Source organism: Phalaenopsis equestris, unplaced genomic scaffold, assembly GCF_001263595.1.
Source record: "Phalaenopsis equestris unplaced genomic scaffold, ASM126359v1 Scaffold217828, whole genome shotgun sequence".
In the NCBI taxonomy this organism is placed as follows: Eukaryota; Viridiplantae; Streptophyta; class Magnoliopsida; order Asparagales; family Orchidaceae; genus Phalaenopsis; species Phalaenopsis equestris.
In genome coordinates this window covers 7,701-26,033 of record NW_018236312.1, presented here as the reverse complement: position 1 = coordinate 26,033, position 18,333 = coordinate 7,701, and the positions used below count along the sequence as shown (strand labels likewise).

Below are 18,333 nucleotides of genomic sequence, written 5' to 3'. Positions count from 1 at the left end.
CAACATTAATACTAGGATATGAACTAGGATATGAGTTCAATTTGGTGAGATTAGGTCCTATGGTCAAAATTGGGGTTTTGACCTAAATAAAAATTGTACTCAAATCATGGGTCAATTAAGCTTGGATTTGGTTTAGTTTGGTCATATCAAAAGTTAATTTGAGTTTAAGATTGGAATTGGGGTCAATTGAGTTAAAATTGATGGACATTTGAGTTGAATTTTGGAAAATTTAAATTGGGCTCAAATCATGGGCCAATTAAGCTTGGATTTGTTCTAGTTTGGTCATATCAAAATTTAGTTTTAGTTTAGGATTGGATTTGGGGCCAATTGACATCAAATTGATGGACATTTGGGTTAAATTTGGGGAAATTTGAGCCTTTAAAGGCAAATTTGGGGATTTTGGTTAAAGATGGTCAAATTGGCTAAATTTGGTCATGTGGTAGTTGAGAGAAATAAAATTGGAAATATTTGGGATTTATTGAGATTTTCTAGGAATTTTTGGAATTTTTAAGGTTTTGGGCTATGGAGAGGTATCTTGGTAATTTGGGGGTGTTTTAAGGGCAAAAGGCCAAGATGGGTATTTTGGTATAGTTGAGGTACCAACCATCACCAAAAAGCCATATACCAATGGAAACCCCATTTTGGGTCCTCTATATAGTGGTCTTAGCCAAACCATAACCCTAAAGCTGGTAGGTTTAAGGGACCATCTACATGAGTATCCCAAAAAGATCAAGCGACCTAGGCTAGAAATTTGAGTTTAGAATTGTGAGTCATTATAAGTGTAGATGAGTGTAGTGAGTGTCTAAGCTCCAGATCAACACCCAGGGTCAACCCTAAGATCGAGCAGTCCTAAGGCTGACTCATCTTGAGTTTTCCTTATAATGACCCCACCTACTAAGTACTTAGAGGTTAGGATCAATATGTGGAACTTCAAGTTAAGTAAAGAAGATGGTAGAATTTTTAGTGATGAGGGTGTTTTTTCTAGTTTTCTAAGAATAGTCAATAGGAAAATCTTATGGCTAGACCTTAGGCTACTAAAGAGAAAAATTAAACCTCAACCAAAAGTAAGGTCAACAATCTGTTAAGAACACTTTAGGCCTTGGAAAGCAAAAATAAAAGCTATTGGGCCTCTTCAACGTTCGGAGTGCCATTTGCAATTAATCTTGGTCTAGTTATGTTTGCTTTGGGCTACTTTTATTGTAATAATATGCTCGAGCTTTGATGATTGTGTAATTTCATGCATTAAGATATTAAGTGGATGTGTTTTAGTTTGAATTATCATTAAATGAGTAGGTGACATTTGCTTTTCTTATCCAATTATTGTTTTTTGAATATATATATACAGCAACAACAACAACAACAACAAAGCCTTAATCCCACTAAATGGGGTCGGCTACATGAATCTTTTTTCTCCATTGCGTCCTATTTAGTGTCATATTTTCATTTAGTTCTAGTAAATTAAGATCATTTTAATACAATAAGCCCAAGTTTTCCTAAGTCTACCTCTATCTTTCTTAACACAAGTCAAATTTAAAACATTCCTAATCGGATCATCAGATGGTCGACGTTTAACGTGACCAAACCATCTAAGACGACTTTCTCTAATTTGTCTGACACAGGAGCTACACCAACTCTATCACGAATATATTCATTCCACATTTTGTCTCTAAGTGTAAAGCCACTCATCCACCTAATCATCCTCATCTCGGCAACACTTAACTTATTATTATGTTTCTCTTTTAAAGGAAAACATTCAGCGCCATAGAGCATTAGAGCATTGCAGGTAATTTTCCTTTCAGTCTTAGCGGTACTTTTCTATCACACAAAAGGCCCGAAGCATTCCTCCACTTCAACCAATCAACTTGAATTCCACTATTAACATCCCTATCTATACACCATCGCTTTGAACAACGGACCCAAGATATCTAAATCGTTCACACCTTTTAATAATTTGATCACCCAAAGTCACACTTCTGTCACTAGAGCTATTACTACTAAAATTACATTCCATGTATTCGGTTTTAGTTCTACTTAAACCAAGGCCTTTAAACTCCAATGTAGACCTCCATAACTCAACTTTTTTCCTGGGCTTTTCTCTCATTTTATCCATGAGAAGGATATCATCAGCAAAAAGCATACACCAAGGTACATCCTCCTGTAGATGTCCAGTAAGACCATCCATAACTAAAGCAAAAAGATATGGACTTAAAGCCGATCTCTGATGTAATCCAACAGAAATAGAAAAAAATTTGTCAATCCTCCTTCAGTTTGAACACAAGTAACAGCTCTAGTATACATATCTTTAATGACTTGAATATAAGTCATATCAACACATTTCTTCTCGAGAACTCTCCAAAGGATATCTCTTGGAACCTTATCGTAAGCTTTTTCTAAATTAATAAAAATCAAATGTAGATTCTCCTTATTATATCTAAACTTCTCCATCAAACCTCTCAATAAATGTACAGCTTCTATAGTAGACCTGCCCTACATATATATTTGTATTAATACCATCATAATATTTTAAATATATTTTAAAATTAAAACATATATTATTTTGACCATAAAAAAAGTTCAACCTTAAAATATATTTTACTTAAAACCATCATCTCATAGTGACACATTACAGCTTTCTTAGATCTTTACGATGCGACCAATCTTGGTAACCCCATCAAAATAATACACCCACCCTTAGCCACATTTTTTGCACAAACGTAGATGTATGTAATTAGGACACCTTGCTTTTAGATACTTATTTAGAATAAGGTAGGGTGGTGTAGTTAAGTGTTTCATATGCATAGTTATTGTTCTATTATTTGCACCTTGTCAGGCATTTTATGTGTTGTCTTTATGTGTTTACTATGTGTAAGATATGCACACTAGCATATTAAGGGCGGCCTTCTCGTAGGGTGTCAAATTCAATAGGGAGGACTATCATAATTTTAATTAATTGCTTTTATAAATGCACTGCTTAGGTCTACTCCCGTCGGACATAATTCATTATATGTTGCATGATATAACCTATGTTAACTTTCGATTACAGGTTGAGTTTTTTTTTTATATATTTACTTTTTTAGAAGCCCTTGAATAGAGTATATATCGGAAGTAAAATACGAGCATGGGTTCATATGGCACTTGATGTATAAAAACATATGGTGAGAACCAAGAACAACATACCCACATATTGTTGCATAGACATTAGAATCAGGTATGTATATGTAGCGTCTGACCGTATCATTTTGTCTTTCTGGAATATGTTACTGACCCAGCGGCCTCAACCTCCATTATATATTTTTTATCATATGGCAAGTCTATTTGATGCCAATTGTTGAATTCTCTCTGTTTTATATTTAGGTATTGTCTAGGCCCTCTGCATTTGTGCTAAGGCACTTTAAGAAAAAATCCTAATAAAATAAAAAATTAAAAAAAAATCCTAATATAAGATTTAACTTAAGTAAAATTTTGGATTAAAATTTATATTCCTTTAAAATGAGCACTTTATTTCATGATTTAATTTTCTTTCATGGCCTTCAAGCTAGATTTAAAATGGCTTCATGTTGCATGAACATATCCCAAATCATAATAATAGAAAATTCACATTAAAGATTTTCCTAAATAACTGCATCATATTTGCATGTCTTGATGAGGAGTACTCTTGCTTTTCCAAACTGACCGACCAAACATATCTTTACAAGCTTATAAGGTTTTCTAGTACAACTAAGAGTGACCTAACTAAGATGTTAGATGGTCCCCCAACCAAGATAGGGTGTAAATCTTTTGTGAGATTATTCTATTTTGTAGCTAGCTCATTCATTTCTCTTTCATTACAGAGGCCTCCTTGTCACTTTCTCGATGTGTATAATTTCATTTCCACTAATTCATTCGATAGGGTCATAAGATTATAAAATTTTCTTTCACTTGACTTTAGGGCTATTGAGGTTTCTTGGACGACACTACACATGAGTTGTCAATAAGGGATCTCTGGTCGAGTTGGGTCGACTACCTCCACGACCCATTGGACTTGGATGTTTCTTAATAGTTTGGGATGGCGAATCCATGGAATCCTAGCTCGACTATATCAACGTGCTTCAAAATTCCTTACATATTTATTGATAACACTCCTTTGACACATCGTTGAGGTCATTTTATTGGCCCCGTTTGCTGATGGATTGTCACCCATTTCAGATGTGTTGATTCACCCTCTGCCCTATAGGCCTTGGTATGGCTTTGAAGCATTGGGACAAACCTATTTTAGATGATAATATTAATCAATGATACTCGTTCACTAAATATTAAAATATAAGCAAGACTCATTTAATCGAGAGTATTCTTAGAAATCCCACAAAACGAAATTAACCAAAGAGGAGCATTCCTTTGGGAGTTACTCTTGACCTTAGAACAAGAATATAACTTTTAATTTTCTTGTTAAATATGTGGATAATTTATATAAAGTTTTCTTTGTGGATATGCTTTCAAAGTGCTTTGACCTAATTTCACTTTGGACATACACATTTGATCCATCACACAAAGCTCTCTTATAGAAATTCTCCACAGTTTTTTGTCTAGTTTTGTTATGTTTTCTCTGTTTCTAATTTTTCTTCTTCGAATCATTTTGATAGTTCGAGAAAGAATGTTACTTGAAAAAGAGAATTCTAAAACAAAAATTAGACAAACTGACGACTCCAATTTAAAAAGAACCAAAACATCATTATGAAAGTAGGGTTAAAGCTTCTATAAATTAAATAAAACAATTCAATTATAATGGATTACCTAGTTGCATTATTAATTTATTATTTTGTTTTTAATTATAGTGAATCCAATATTAATTGATTAAGGAGTATGACGAAAATACATACAGATTGAAAAAAAATTGAAGTCGATGATAACACTGAATTATATGAAGATATATTTAAAGCTTATTATGATATTTTCTCGTAAATGATATATGAATAAGAGTACATTATAGATCTTGATCCTCACTGTGTATCTAACTTTTAAGTTATTGCTTAACATAAATATTATTTCACTTTAGATAAAGATTTAAAATTGAGATTTGTCTTTTTCTTAGGGTTTGTTTGGGGGCAGTTGTTGTTTATCCAGCTTATTCTGATAAGCAGTTTATCTCGATAAGTTGTTTATCCTGATAAGCTGTTGATCAGCAGCTGATTCGGATAAGATGACTGACTGTTTGGTTTGTACGTTTGGAAAATAGTTGATTTGCAGCTGTTTCTAGAAAAATGATCATTCTGCCCCTATGCAGTAGTGTTGTTTGCAACAAAACTGACATAGGTAGCCAATGTCCCCTACATAATTTACCATATATAAAATTTTCATAACATTGAATAAAAATAGGATTTAAGAATACAAAAATACTACTTGAAACCTGATACAAAACAACCCCTGAAAAATACTTGTAATAGGTACTTTTGGATTGAGGAATTTGGGAAATGCAAATGTGTTAAATGCTAAAATTTCATAATGGCACTTTGTTTTTAATGCAATTAATAGAAAAATAGATTTACCTAAGATTGCAAACAAATGCAATTTTCCATTGATAATTTCCTACATGAATCAAATGAAAAAGAAAAAGAAAAATTTTCTACACTAACGCTCAATTTTCCATCAACCTAACAAGAATAAACCAAAAAAGACATCAAATTTATCATCAACTAAAACACAAAATTGAAGTCAAACTTAGCCGCAAGACAAGGTTGGATTCAAACAAGCCTACATAAAACTTCCCTTCACTTTTTTTTAGTCCTTATTTCTCTTCTTTCATCTAATTTATAAGGGTATTGTGATTAGATTGACAGGGAGATAAGACCAAGTTCATTACACAATGATACCAACACATAAGACACCAAATCATAGAATGACTTGCAAGCACGAAGACTTTGTGTTGCAAAAGAGTCTTAAAACAACCTTGGTCGAAGTTCAGTTGGAGGCTCCCTCGTCTATTTGAGAATCAAAATACAAATATCTCAAGCAATATTACTTGAAAAAAGAAAGAATTAAACAACCCATAATGACATAACAAAATAAAAATGTAGGTGTTAATGAGAGAAGTGATACAAAACATCAAATATATAGATGCTCCTGCCAGTCAACTCACCATAGGTCAGTGAAGAGTAATTCCTTCTTTAACCCACAAATAAGGTGCATTCTACATAAACATCTGGAATACTTTGCATGAGAAACAAAAATATAATAAGATATTTATTACAACTACTAACTTGCTATAAGAGGCTAAAATCACACAGAAATCCAAATGGTAGAACTGGCCGGAAATAGAGATCCATAAAACAATAATCAGCAACGGAATAATATGAGAGAGTGCTTACCATGCGGGTCCATATGGAAGGAAGAGACACGAGGCCGAGAAGGAGAAGCAGAGCAAAGGAGGCAAGCTGAACTCGATGGGAGGAGAAAAGAGAGTAAACCCTAGGGTCGTCGTTTGGGAGCAGAGCAGATATAATGCGGGAGGTAGAGTGGAAAAGAGCGATGAGGCTCTTTGTTGCGGTCATGATCCCTCATGATTCCGATCTCGGACGAGGAAGAAAGGGCGACGACCATCACCGTCGCTTCCGCCGGGCATGTCACCGGAGAAGAAAGGTGAGACAATGTCGTCGCGCTTTAGAGGTGACACCGCGCAGTTGAGAGTGACGATTGCGAAGCCATTGAAGCGGTGGGGGGAGTCCCGAGGAATGCAAATGGAAGACGCGGGCCGCGGGCCGCGTTTAATATAAACAAACGCAGAGCCGACGTTTTCAAAAGGCCAATCGCACTTTTTACCAAATGGATATGTGATTTTATAGTTATGATGAGAAAAATATATATATATTATTTTTTTATGGCATAACCATTAAATATTTTTATTTTTATGAATTTTGTATTTATTTTTTTAGCCCTATGCTACCTCAAATCTTAGTAAGGCAAAGCTCCTCAACTCTCGATTTGACCTTTTAACAACAACAAGCCTCTATCCCACTAAGTGGGGTTGGCTACATGAATCATTTTGTTCCATTGTGTTCTATAGAGTGTCATAGTTTCATTTAATTCTAATAAATTAAGATCATTTTTATACAACATGCTCCAGTCTTTTTAGGAGATGAAAATTTTTAAGTTAACCATTATTTTCTAAAATATTTCGCCAAAGAGAAAAGCCTTTTCATCAATGCATATGAACCAATCTTAACATTTTTATCAACAATTATGTCTGAATAATATTAAAATAAAGGGTTCAAATAATATGCACTAGCATCCAAATTATGACATAACTAATCTCATTTTTCATTATAATGTCTCATATCTATTTACAAGTAGCTTCTCATCTCCTTCAATCTCTTATTATTGTTTACTTTGGCCTATTCATAACTTAACGAATGAATCCCATAATTTTAGCCTTTTTCAACATGAATGATTCTAAATACTACTATTAAAAAGCTTTGTAGTCTTAAAAGTATAGTTATACTATACTAAAAAGAATCATCTCTCATTACAATTTTACCAACAATCATGTGCTAATCATATTAAAATTAAGGGTTCAAATAATATGCAGAGCTTTGTAGTCTTAAAAGTATAGTTATACTATGCTAAAAAAATTATCTCTCATTACAATTTTCTAAAGTTCCTATTCTTCAATTTTTTGCTCGTGAACTTTGTTCTATTCTTCCAAAGCAAATATAACCTCTAAAAATTGTCAAAATTTTATAAATATTTGTAAAATTAAATAAACTGTGGCAAAGTTTGTAAAGATTGATTGAATAATTCTGTCTATAAAATTCCTCATCAAAATCACCGGTTAGGAATAATTGCAATTAAATTTTCTCACTATTTTTACTTTAACTATAACATATTAATATTGTATCAAATGCCCTAGTTTTTTAAACATAACATCGGAAAATGAGTAGCCCATGAAATCTAATAAAAATGATTCACTTTCTCCATTACTATTCTCCATAAAATCTTATAGGCAACTGCATTATCTTTGAGTGCTTGAACCCATGCCCTCTCAAACTTCTTCAAATGAAGTCATCAAGTATTTTGAATATCAAAGGTGTATTTTTATCAAAGCCAAATGCATCAAAAGATTTCAAAAACCTAATCTCATAAGTACAGCTAAAAAATAAGTTGATAATGCTCATTTATCTGATATCTGATCAATCATCAAACGCTATTTTATAACTCCAATGTCAACCCATGTTTTCTTCACTTCATCAACTATCTTTATTGTTGTTCTTCATCATCAAATATTCATATTTGAAGCTCATATAAGTAAGAAGATCAAAATCTCAATCATAAATCCAAACATAATGAAGCATAATGATCCATAAAGAATTCCTCGCAACATTGAATAACATTTTAGTTTCATAAAAGTGTTGTACACTGTCTCAACATACCCTATTTCAATATTCATTTGTTATAGCTAGAAGAGTTGCTTGAGCTATTATTCTCATCTTCATTTAAATTTACAAATCTATTCATTTGTCCTAAAGTTCTTCTATCAGAAGAAAGAAAATAATTTGTACATTTAGAAATATCTCATTGAGAATCAAAGTAAGAGTTATTCTCAATAATTTCCTCCATATTTATTAAGTTATTTCTTTCAAGATGGTCAAATTTTTAAATATTATACGCATTCCTTTTTGATATCACAAGCTTTTCAGATGCTCCAACATTAAGTTATGTACTAGCCAAATGATCATTTAAACTTTTAACAAAATCGACAACTTTCTTGCCAAAAAATTTATATTTTAAACTTTAAACCCCCATTTTCTGCATCTTCCCATGGTATTTTGAGTAAAGTGTCATATTTCTCTTTTTCTGTTGTTGGCAATTATAATAAATTAAAAATAAAATGATAAAAAATATTTAAAAATAATTTTTTTTAAAAAAAGTCCAAAATTAAAAGCCAATTCCTTAAAAAAATAATAAGTATTAAAATAAAAGAAAAAAAATATCAATAAAAATAATTAAAAAGATAAAAAATATGCATTTAGAATGATATTTAAAGCTTAGTTGTTTGTTGATGGAAATTATAATTAATTCTATTTGGATTATAATGATCTCAGTTATATTCCTGGGCTCTTGCTTTGAACGCCTAAATGTTTTGCATAGTTGTGATCTTATTTGTCATTATTATGTAGTAACACAGTTTGTAAATATAAACTATAATTAATTCTATCTAGATTATCATGATCTCAATTATTTTTCTGTACTTTTGTTTTGAGCCCTAAAAGTAGTGTATGGTTATGATCTTATTTTTCATTGTTCTATAGTAAGTTCAAAGGGTAGTAATAAATAATGATGAATAGTAGTGGAAGAATTCAAATTGATTTTGCACATAATAGGTGAATTCTCCCCAATTTGAGTCCTATACATGTTCACATACTCATACGTTCAAGAAGTATTGAATAATTTTCCACACACAACATTTCACTTGAGAATTCTTATGTGGATGCGTGGGCTTTTACACTTAAGAGACTAAATGTGAAACGATTATATCCGTGAAAGGGTTAGTGTAGCTCCAATGGCGGACAAAATTAGAGGGAAGTGTCTTAGTGGTTTTGTCACATTTAACATCGACCATCCAATGATTCAGTTAGAAGAGTAGATGTCTTTGATTCAGTTTATGTTAAAAAAGGTAGAAGTAGACCTAAAAAGACTTGGGCATGTATAAATAATGATATTAATTTATTAGAATTAAATGAAAATATGACCCTCAATAGGACACACAAAGAAAAAGGATTCAAGCAGCCGACCCCACATAGTGCAATAAAGGCTTATTGTTGTCGTAAACAACATTTCATTTAGATTATTATGATCGTAGGAATTTTCCTAGTTTCTTCTTTTGCATACCTAAAATGTTTTGCATACCTAAAATAAATGTGGTGTATACTTATAATCTTAGTTTTCATTCATATTTAGCGAGTCCATTGTGCTGTAATAAATGAGGATGAATATTATTGGGAGAATTCAAAACATTAATTTTTATATAACCGACAGATTCGCCAATTTGAGTTTAACATGTCGACATAGTTATGTGTTTAATAATAATTGGAAAACCATCTAGAAATAAACAACTAGATGTACCAAATAGAATGTCCTTATAGATTATGGGTAGCCGTTAGACAAGGTTTATGACATGAAACAATGACTCTCTTGGGATGGTGTTTTATATTACTAAATATGACAGTATATCCCTGGTACTTTATTTTGCAATTCTTTCATAAAAAAAAAAAAAAAGAGAATATAAAAAAATGTTTCCTTAAACATATTAAATAAAACCATAAAAATAAAAATAAAAAAATTCAATAGCTTGTGATATGAGATCCAATGCATGTAAAGCAGATGAGCAATTTATTGATGACAAAGAAAATTGAATTGACAAGACAAATAAAACTTCCAGCCTGCAAATGGTAAAGAATTTCATGATTCAATGGAAGCTTTCCTTCAATTACAAGTTCCAAATAATCCCTTATCTCCCGAAGCCAAGCATCAAGGCCCTTTAACGCTGCAAGTTTAATAGTAACCTACACAAGTAAAAGCTGCATTACCAATAAATTATAGCTAATTTTTTTAGATCCAGCCTCATAAGAAAATTTAGAAAATACCTCTGTAGCAAGAGTACTAACAGTAGTATCTTTGACATCCCTCAACAAATGTTCAACTCCTGCAACAGATACGCAGAAGGTTTAACATATTGAAGTAGTTGTGTGACAAAATTATGATCTTTAAAATAGAAAAGTATGCACATATCCTTCAAATCGTAAGTAAATGGAGCAGTTCATTTTTTTATTTTTTTCCAAAAACAATAAACAATTGCAAAAGAACTAAAAAATAGCTGAAGATTTCAAATTCAGCAGCATCATGGGAATATACCAATGTCTTCGACTTCATGAGCAGCAATTTCAGAAGGCACGTGCACAAAAACCTTTTGACTTTTCTGGGTGGCATTCTGCAACCAAATCCAAATATCATCAATATAATGGTTTTAATTATTAATCTGCTTCAGGACAAAGATAAGAAAACATCAGAAGAAATTCTAATGCACTTGAATCAGCTCACCTCCTTAACCTCTTCAACAGCATAGTAAGCTTTGGTAGGTATTCCCAACTCTTTAGGTTGGACATCAATAATGACCAAGACAGGATTGTGCACATAACTGAAATAATAAAGTGAAACGTGCAAAATCAGCATTAAGAAAATAATATGCCCCTCAAAGTTATAAAGTGTAATGTGTCAAATCAGTATTGACAAAATAATAGTCCCGCAAAGTTTACTCCTTATATATCCAGTTAATAAAAACTCCACAAACTTGCCATAGAAGCAAGCAGAAGTTACTCTAGTTATTTCTAAAATTAGAAGAGATTATTGAAGAAAATACTTTTAATGCCTCTTTGTTAAATGTTCAAAAATAATAGATAGCTAATCAAAATATAGATTTTCAAAGCCACCCGAAGTCACAAAAAACATTTCCAACTGTTCAAGATACAAGATTCTTTTAAGCATAGACTTACGTGCTAGCACAGCCGCAAGCTTCATGTACTCAGTAAATAGAGCATGAACGTCCAAATCATTCTCACGCAGCTTTGGGCCTGTGCTATACCAACCAACAACATGCTCCTTTGCTAAAAGTTCACAGATAAAAATTTTCAGCATAAATGCCATGACATAAAATTCATCAGTCCAAGCAGCACAATATTTCATTGATGACTAATAATACCATTTATTCTCTTGAACATAGAAAACATCGAACCAGATGCTTGAATCTGTCTCATCTTCTTCAAAAGGCACTGCAAAAATACCATTAAGGAAATACTAAGCCATTGTGATTGTATAGTCGGTATCCTATATCATATTAACCAAGTTAGCAATAAATATTTTCAATAAGCTGAAATATTTTCTAGTTTATGCGGTCCCTTTGATAAATAATTCAATGTAATGGATAAAATTCCAAAGGGAAGTTTGAACAATTAAAACAAGATTGGTTGCAAAAGGCTTCACTCAAAGGGAAGTTACAGACTCTAACAAAACGTTTTCATCCGTCTCATAAAAAGACTCCCTCAAGGCAATATAGCACTAGTGAACCATGCTGATTCAAACTTACATCAAATGGACTATAAGAAAATTTTTGATGGTAACTAGAAGAAAAAGTGATCATATCAAAAAAATTGGAAAGGATAATTTGATCTATATAATATGGAAGTTTATATGTGATTTGAAGCAGGCATCTTGCCAATGTTATTTAGATTCTGATAAAAAAAGTTAATTCCCTTGACAATAAGGAGCATAGATTTTATCAGTTTATAAGCCTCAAGATTAATGTGAGTAAATTTATTTCCAAGTCTTTTAAATCAACAGTATTCTACAATCTAATAGTGGCATGAGGTTGCTTGATAAAGCTATAAAGTTTCTCATACAAATGATATAGAAAATACTTCTTTTCTCAGGGGCCATTCAAATGCATTGTGATAAATCCTTAAATCCTACAGATTATTTGTACTGTCTCAAAGAGCTTATACAGATCATGTATTATCATGCAGGATTGCAAAACTGGAGATGAACTGATTGTGAAGGATGATAACCTGTGCCTTAGTCTCGAGATTATACAAACTAACATAACCTTTCAGTTAGCATTTTGGGATGATATCAGTCAAATTCAAAACAAGATCAATGGGTTGCGGCTAAGAAAGCGATGAAACAACAACAAAAAACAAAGAATTGCATCCTTAATAATAAAGAAGTGGTTTGTTTGGAGTTAGTTGATTATTCATAATCTGATTTATTGTTTATAAAGATGAACTCTTTTTATTTTGGGGGAGAGCAATACGCCAATGTTTGCGTGATAGATTTGCAGGTGATCCGAATGCACTTCTCACTAAATCATTATGATGGTTGTTATTGGTCATCTACTCAAATGGTTTTGTTAAGATGGGAGAAAAAACTTAATTTCTCTATTACAAAATGCCGACTTTATCTCTATGCCAATATATATTTCATGTGATGATAAAGTTTGACCATTATTTTCTAGAAAAAATAACAACAGTGATTCTAAACATACAGAAACCAAGTTTATTATCATTAGAGATTGAGTTGAAAAAAAAAAGGATATTTAGATCAATGGCATTGATATAACATGTTAGCTAGTCTCATTATCAAAGCTTGGAGAACCGTTCTTCATAAAACATGTGATACCATGGGTTTATTTGAATCTTTTGATGTATTTTACACAATTTGTGTAAGGATAAGAAGAAATATCATAAGAAAATAGGAAATTTGTTCAAAACTATAAAACCTTAAAGAAAATTTAAAACTCAAGTAGTTTTGAACACACATCTTCTTCTACTGAGTATCAGTCATATCCTCACACAAATCATATCAGGATATTTTGATACTGTTTTACCTTATTAGTTTGTTTCTGTTGAATGTTATATGTTTTTTTTTAATAAATATAAAATTGATCATGTTTTTTTAATGCATGTAACATCTATTACTTCATGAAGACTTCTATTAATGTCATTTTAAGTAAGGTCACATGTAGACGAATATGCCTCATGGTTGACACTGGATTTGGAGAAAACTTAACATAGTGTTGAAGCCTCATGTTCTTTTCTTATTCATGATGCAGAAAAAAAGGAAGCATTGTTACAGTCATTGAAAATTTTATCAAGCCCTATTGTTAAGTCATTCTATACATGGTTAAAAAGACGCTGAAAAAAGTATGTTGGATCACAATTTCAATGTTATTTTCTTGCTAAAATAAAAATAGCAAGAAGTTTAAAAAAATTATTTGCATTTGTAATTAAGAACCAGTTCATATTTATTAAAAGGCACACTAATTGCCATACTTTAATGTTAGAGAATTTTTTTGGCGCCGCCTTTTTCGCACAGTGCATCCCCAAAAAAACACTTTTTCTTCTGTTTGAAAAAAGTGGCATGGGGGAGTTTTTAAAAAATTTGAACGAAACGAGAGTAGTGGGACCACGCGACCAGCGTTTCATATTAATTTCTCACCTGTCTTCTACTACCCTATCCCCTCCCTCCCCTCTCTAGCGACCGAGCTTCTCCCTCCCCTCTCTCGCGACCGAGCTTCTCTCTCATCACCCTAGAGGTACGATGCATGCTCGCCTCCTCATATTTGATCCATGGGTTGTACTTCGTTCCTATTTGGCTCTTTGCTCTCCCTATACCCTCTATTCTTTGTCCCTGCATGGCTCATTTGCTCTCCCTCGGCCCATGGTATTCTCTACCACTATTCTCTGACATTATGATTTTACGATGATTTTCTGAGCTCTATTCGATCGTTAATTTTTGACTGGTTGTTCACTACTGTTAGATTTTGCAATTTATGTGATTTAGCTTTTTTGCAATTCATGCAATTTTGCATTGATGTTGGATTTCCTTTATTGTTGATAGGTTGATGGCTTTTAGTGTGAATTGGGTGGGGTTGTGGAGGTTGTGGTTGTGTTGTGAGGAGGAGTACTTGTGTTGTGATTGTGTTGTGGTTGTGATGTGGTGAGGACTACTTGTCCTGTGAGTTGTAGTGTGATGGTTGTAAGTTGGGTGGTTGAGTTGTGGGATGTGGTGGTTGTGTTGTGGGTTGTGGTGGTTGTGTTGGGTATTTGAGGTGTGGTAGTTATGGGTTGGATGGTTGTGATACTGTCTTGTGGTGTGGTGGTTGTGGATTGTGTGTGAAGGTGTGGTTGGGTGGTTGTGGGTTATGGTGGCTGTGTTGTGGGTTGTGGTGTATTGGTTGTGGGTTTGATGGTTGTAGTGTTGTGTCTTGTGATGTGGTGGCTGTGAGATGTGTGTGGAGATGTGGTTGGGTGGTTGTGGTGTGGTGGTTGTGAGTTGGGTGGATGTGTTGTGGGTTGCGGTAGTTGTGTTGTGGGTTGTGGTGGTTGTGTTGATGGTTGGGTTGTTGTGGTTTGGTGGCTGTGCAATGTGTGTGGAGATGTGGTTGGGTGTTTGTGGTGTGGTGATTGTGGGTTAAGTGGTTGATGTGTGTGAAGGTGTGGCTGGGTGTGTTTGGTGTGGTGATTGTGGGTTAAGTGGTTGTGAAGCAGTGTCTTGTGGTATGGTGGTTGTGGATTATGTTCAGATATGTGGTTGGGTGGTTGTGGTGTGGTGGTTGTGGGTTGGGTGGCTGTGTTGTGGGTTGTTGTGGTTGTGTTGTGGGCTATAGTGGCTCTGTTGTGGGATGTGGTGGCTCTGTTGTGGGTTGTATGGTTGTGATTGCCTTGTGGTGTGGTGGCTATGGGATGTGTGCAGAGAGGTGACTGGGTGTTTGTAGTGTGGTGGTTATAGGGTTGTGTCTTGTGGAATGGTCGTTTTGGGTTGTGTGTAGATATGTGGTTGAGTGGTTGTGGTGTGGTGGTTGTGGGTTAGGTGGTTGTGTTGTGGGATGGGTGTAGATGGGGCAACGTTTGATTTGTTTCCTTCCAAATAACTTATACTTGAAAAGAGGTTGGGCAGTTGGGCAGTGTGGCAGTGTGGTATGTTTGTAAATGGGGCAAAGTTTTAATGTGATAGGCTCCAAGGAATGAGAAAAAGGTATTTATAAAATATTTATTACAATTGATTGTTGTAGTTGTGTTGTGGGTTAAGGTAGTTGTGTTGTGGGTTGTGGTGGTGGTGGTGTGGGTTGTGGTGGTGGTGGTGATGGTTGGGTTGTTGTAGTAATGTGTCTTGTGGTTTGGTGGCTGTGAAATGTGTGTGAAGGTGTGGCTGGGTGTTTTTGGTGTGGTGACTGTGGGTTAAGTGGTTGTGAAGCAGTGTCTTGTGGTGTGGTGGTTGTGGATTATGTGCAGACGTGTGGTTGGGTGGTTGTGGTGTGGTGGTTGTGGGTTGGGTGGCTGTGTTGTGGGTTGTGGTGGTTGTGTTATGGGTTGTAGTGGCTTTGTTGTGGAATATGGTGGCTCGGTGGTGGGTTGTATGGTTATGATGTTGTGTCTTGTGGTGTGATAGCTGTGGGATGTGTGCAGAGAGGTGACTGGGTGTTTGTGGTGTGGTGGTTGTGGTTGTGTCTTGTGGAGTGTTGGTTGTGGGCTGTGTGTAGATATGTGGTTGGGTGGTTGTGGGTTGGGTGGTTGTGTTGTGGGATGGGTGTAGATGGGGCAACATTTGATTTGTTTCCTTCCAAACAACTTATACTTGAAAAGAGGTTGGGCAGTGTGATATGTTTGTAAATGGGGCAAAGTTTTAATGTGATAGGCTCCAAGGAATGAGAAAAAGGTATTATAAAATAGTTATTACAATTGATTGTAGTTGGAGGTGGTTGTGGTGCCTGTGGTTGTGTTGTGGAGGTGTGATTATGATTTTATTATGGTGGTTGTGCTTGTGTTTGGTGGTGTGGCTGTGATTCTGTTATAGAGATTGTGATTGTGATTGTGTAAGAAGGTGGTTGTAGTTGTGGGTGGAGGTTGTGGTTGTGTGTGGAGGTGTCGTTGTGGTTATATTGTGGTGGTTGTGGCTGTGGTTGTGGGTTGTGGTTTGTGGTTGTCTGGTTGTATTGGCTTATATGTCGGATGTGTTTGTGTGTGGAAGTATGACACTATGTGAAGGTGGTTGCGGTGTCTGTGGTTGTATGTGGAGTCTGTGGTTGTATGTGGATGTGTTTGTTGTGGTGGTTGTAGTTGTGGGTTGTCGTTGTCTCGTTGTTGACCAAAGGAAAATATGTTGAGATTTTCATACCTATTTTATATTGTTTCTGATGATATTGTACTTTAAAGAAATGTATTTTTGATGTTTTGTTGCAGGAATGATGAAATAGAGTCATTGGAGCAGAAAGATGCAAAAAGGAGCAAATTTGGAGCGAAAAAGACCAAAATGTGAAGAATTGAACTAGGGCGCCGACGACATAACAATTAGCGACTTTTTTCCTTTTTCACTGAGGAATAAGGCTAAGATGTGGTTAAATTCGTTAGCACCAGGATCTATTAGAACTTGGGGAGAACTTTCACAAAAAATTTCTATCCAAATATTTCCCTCCATCCAAAACTGCTAAACTTAGAAATGACATAACATTGTTCTGTTAGATTGATGGAGAGTCAATATATGAAGCTTGGGAGAGATTTAAAGAACTTCTTAGGAATGCCCCCATCATTCATTACCAGATTGGTTGATTATTCAAACTTTTTATAATGGATTAGTGGGATCACTTAGATCGATTATAGATGCTGTGGCTGGTGGTTCGTTAATGTAAAAACCTTTTGATGAGGCTTATTTATTAATATAAGAGATGACTACCAACAATTTTCAATGGCCCTCTGAAAGGGTAAATCCTAAAAGAGTAGCTAGTGTTTATGATTCTGATGCAATATCTATGTTGGCTTCGCAGATTGCTGCAATATCAAAGAAATTAGATCATTATGGGATGAACTATTCTCCAACACCTCCTATGCTGGAATAGAATTCATCTGGGCAATTCGTGGGTGTTCAATCTTCATATGAGACTTTAAACGTTATTAATAGACCTAACAATTCGAACTATTATAACCCATCTTGAAAGAATCATCCAAATTTTAATTGTCCAAATTTAAATTGGAACAACAATTCTTCTACAAATCAACAATGGGCAAACTACTCAGTGAACTGTTATTAAAAATATTAGCTATAGACCTTCTTTTCCTCCAGGATTTAACAGTAACACTCAAATTAAGGAGAAGAAGTTGTCTATGGAAGAGCTTATATTAAACATGGGTCAACAATTGCAGAATCAAGGACATCAATTACAAATTCAAGGAAATCAATTACAAAATCAAGGAACTTGAAAACCAATTAGGGCATATTGCTACTGCACTTAGTAACTGAACATTATGAACTTTTCCAAGTACTGTGGAACAAAATCCTAAAGATCAAGGAAAAGGACAAATCAAAGTGATACAATTACGAAGTGGAAAAGAATTGAAAACAAGGGTGCAAAAAGAAATGGAAACTGAAAATGAGAAAGTGAATACTAAAAAAGAAAAGGATAATGAGTACCCAGATTTAGAATATCCATTTACACCAATGAAGATTACCGTGGAGAAACCTCCACCACCGTTTCCTAAAAGATTGAGGCAACACAATCAGAATAAACAATTTTCCAAATTTTTAGAAATTCTTAAGAAATTAACGGTAAATATTCCATTCGTAGAAGCTTTGGAGCACATGCCCAATTATGTGAAATTTATGAAAGATATTTTGAACAAGAAAAGGAAGTTCACGGATAACAAAACTGTTGCACTTAGCAAAAAGTGTAGTGCAATTATTCAGAAAAAGCTTCCTGAAAAATTAAAAGATCCTGGCAGTTTCACTGTACCGTGTGCTATCGGTGAAAAAATTTAAGCA

The 18,333-nt window shown here is 34.2% G+C and overlaps 1 protein-coding gene across 1 annotated transcript in view; it reads right to left on the bottom strand.

Moving 5' to 3' along the window:
• LOC110037269 (26S proteasome non-ATPase regulatory subunit 7 homolog A-like) overlaps window positions 1-11,795 on the bottom strand; it is a gene marked incomplete at its 5' end in the record, with an annotated part of 59,925 nt that extends 48,130 nt beyond the window's left edge. Inside the window, 6 exons of the mRNA XM_020741870.1 lie at window positions 10,410-10,532; window positions 10,614-10,672; window positions 10,882-10,957; window positions 11,068-11,164; window positions 11,549-11,630; window positions 11,726-11,795. Of these exons, the coding sequence (XP_020597529.1) occupies window positions 10,410-10,532; window positions 10,614-10,672; window positions 10,882-10,957; window positions 11,068-11,164; window positions 11,549-11,630; window positions 11,726-11,795 (507 nt within the window). The remainder of the gene's footprint in view (window positions 1-10,409; window positions 10,533-10,613; window positions 10,673-10,881; window positions 10,958-11,067; window positions 11,165-11,548; window positions 11,631-11,725) is intronic.
• Window positions 11,796-18,333: the final 6,538 nt, after the last annotated feature.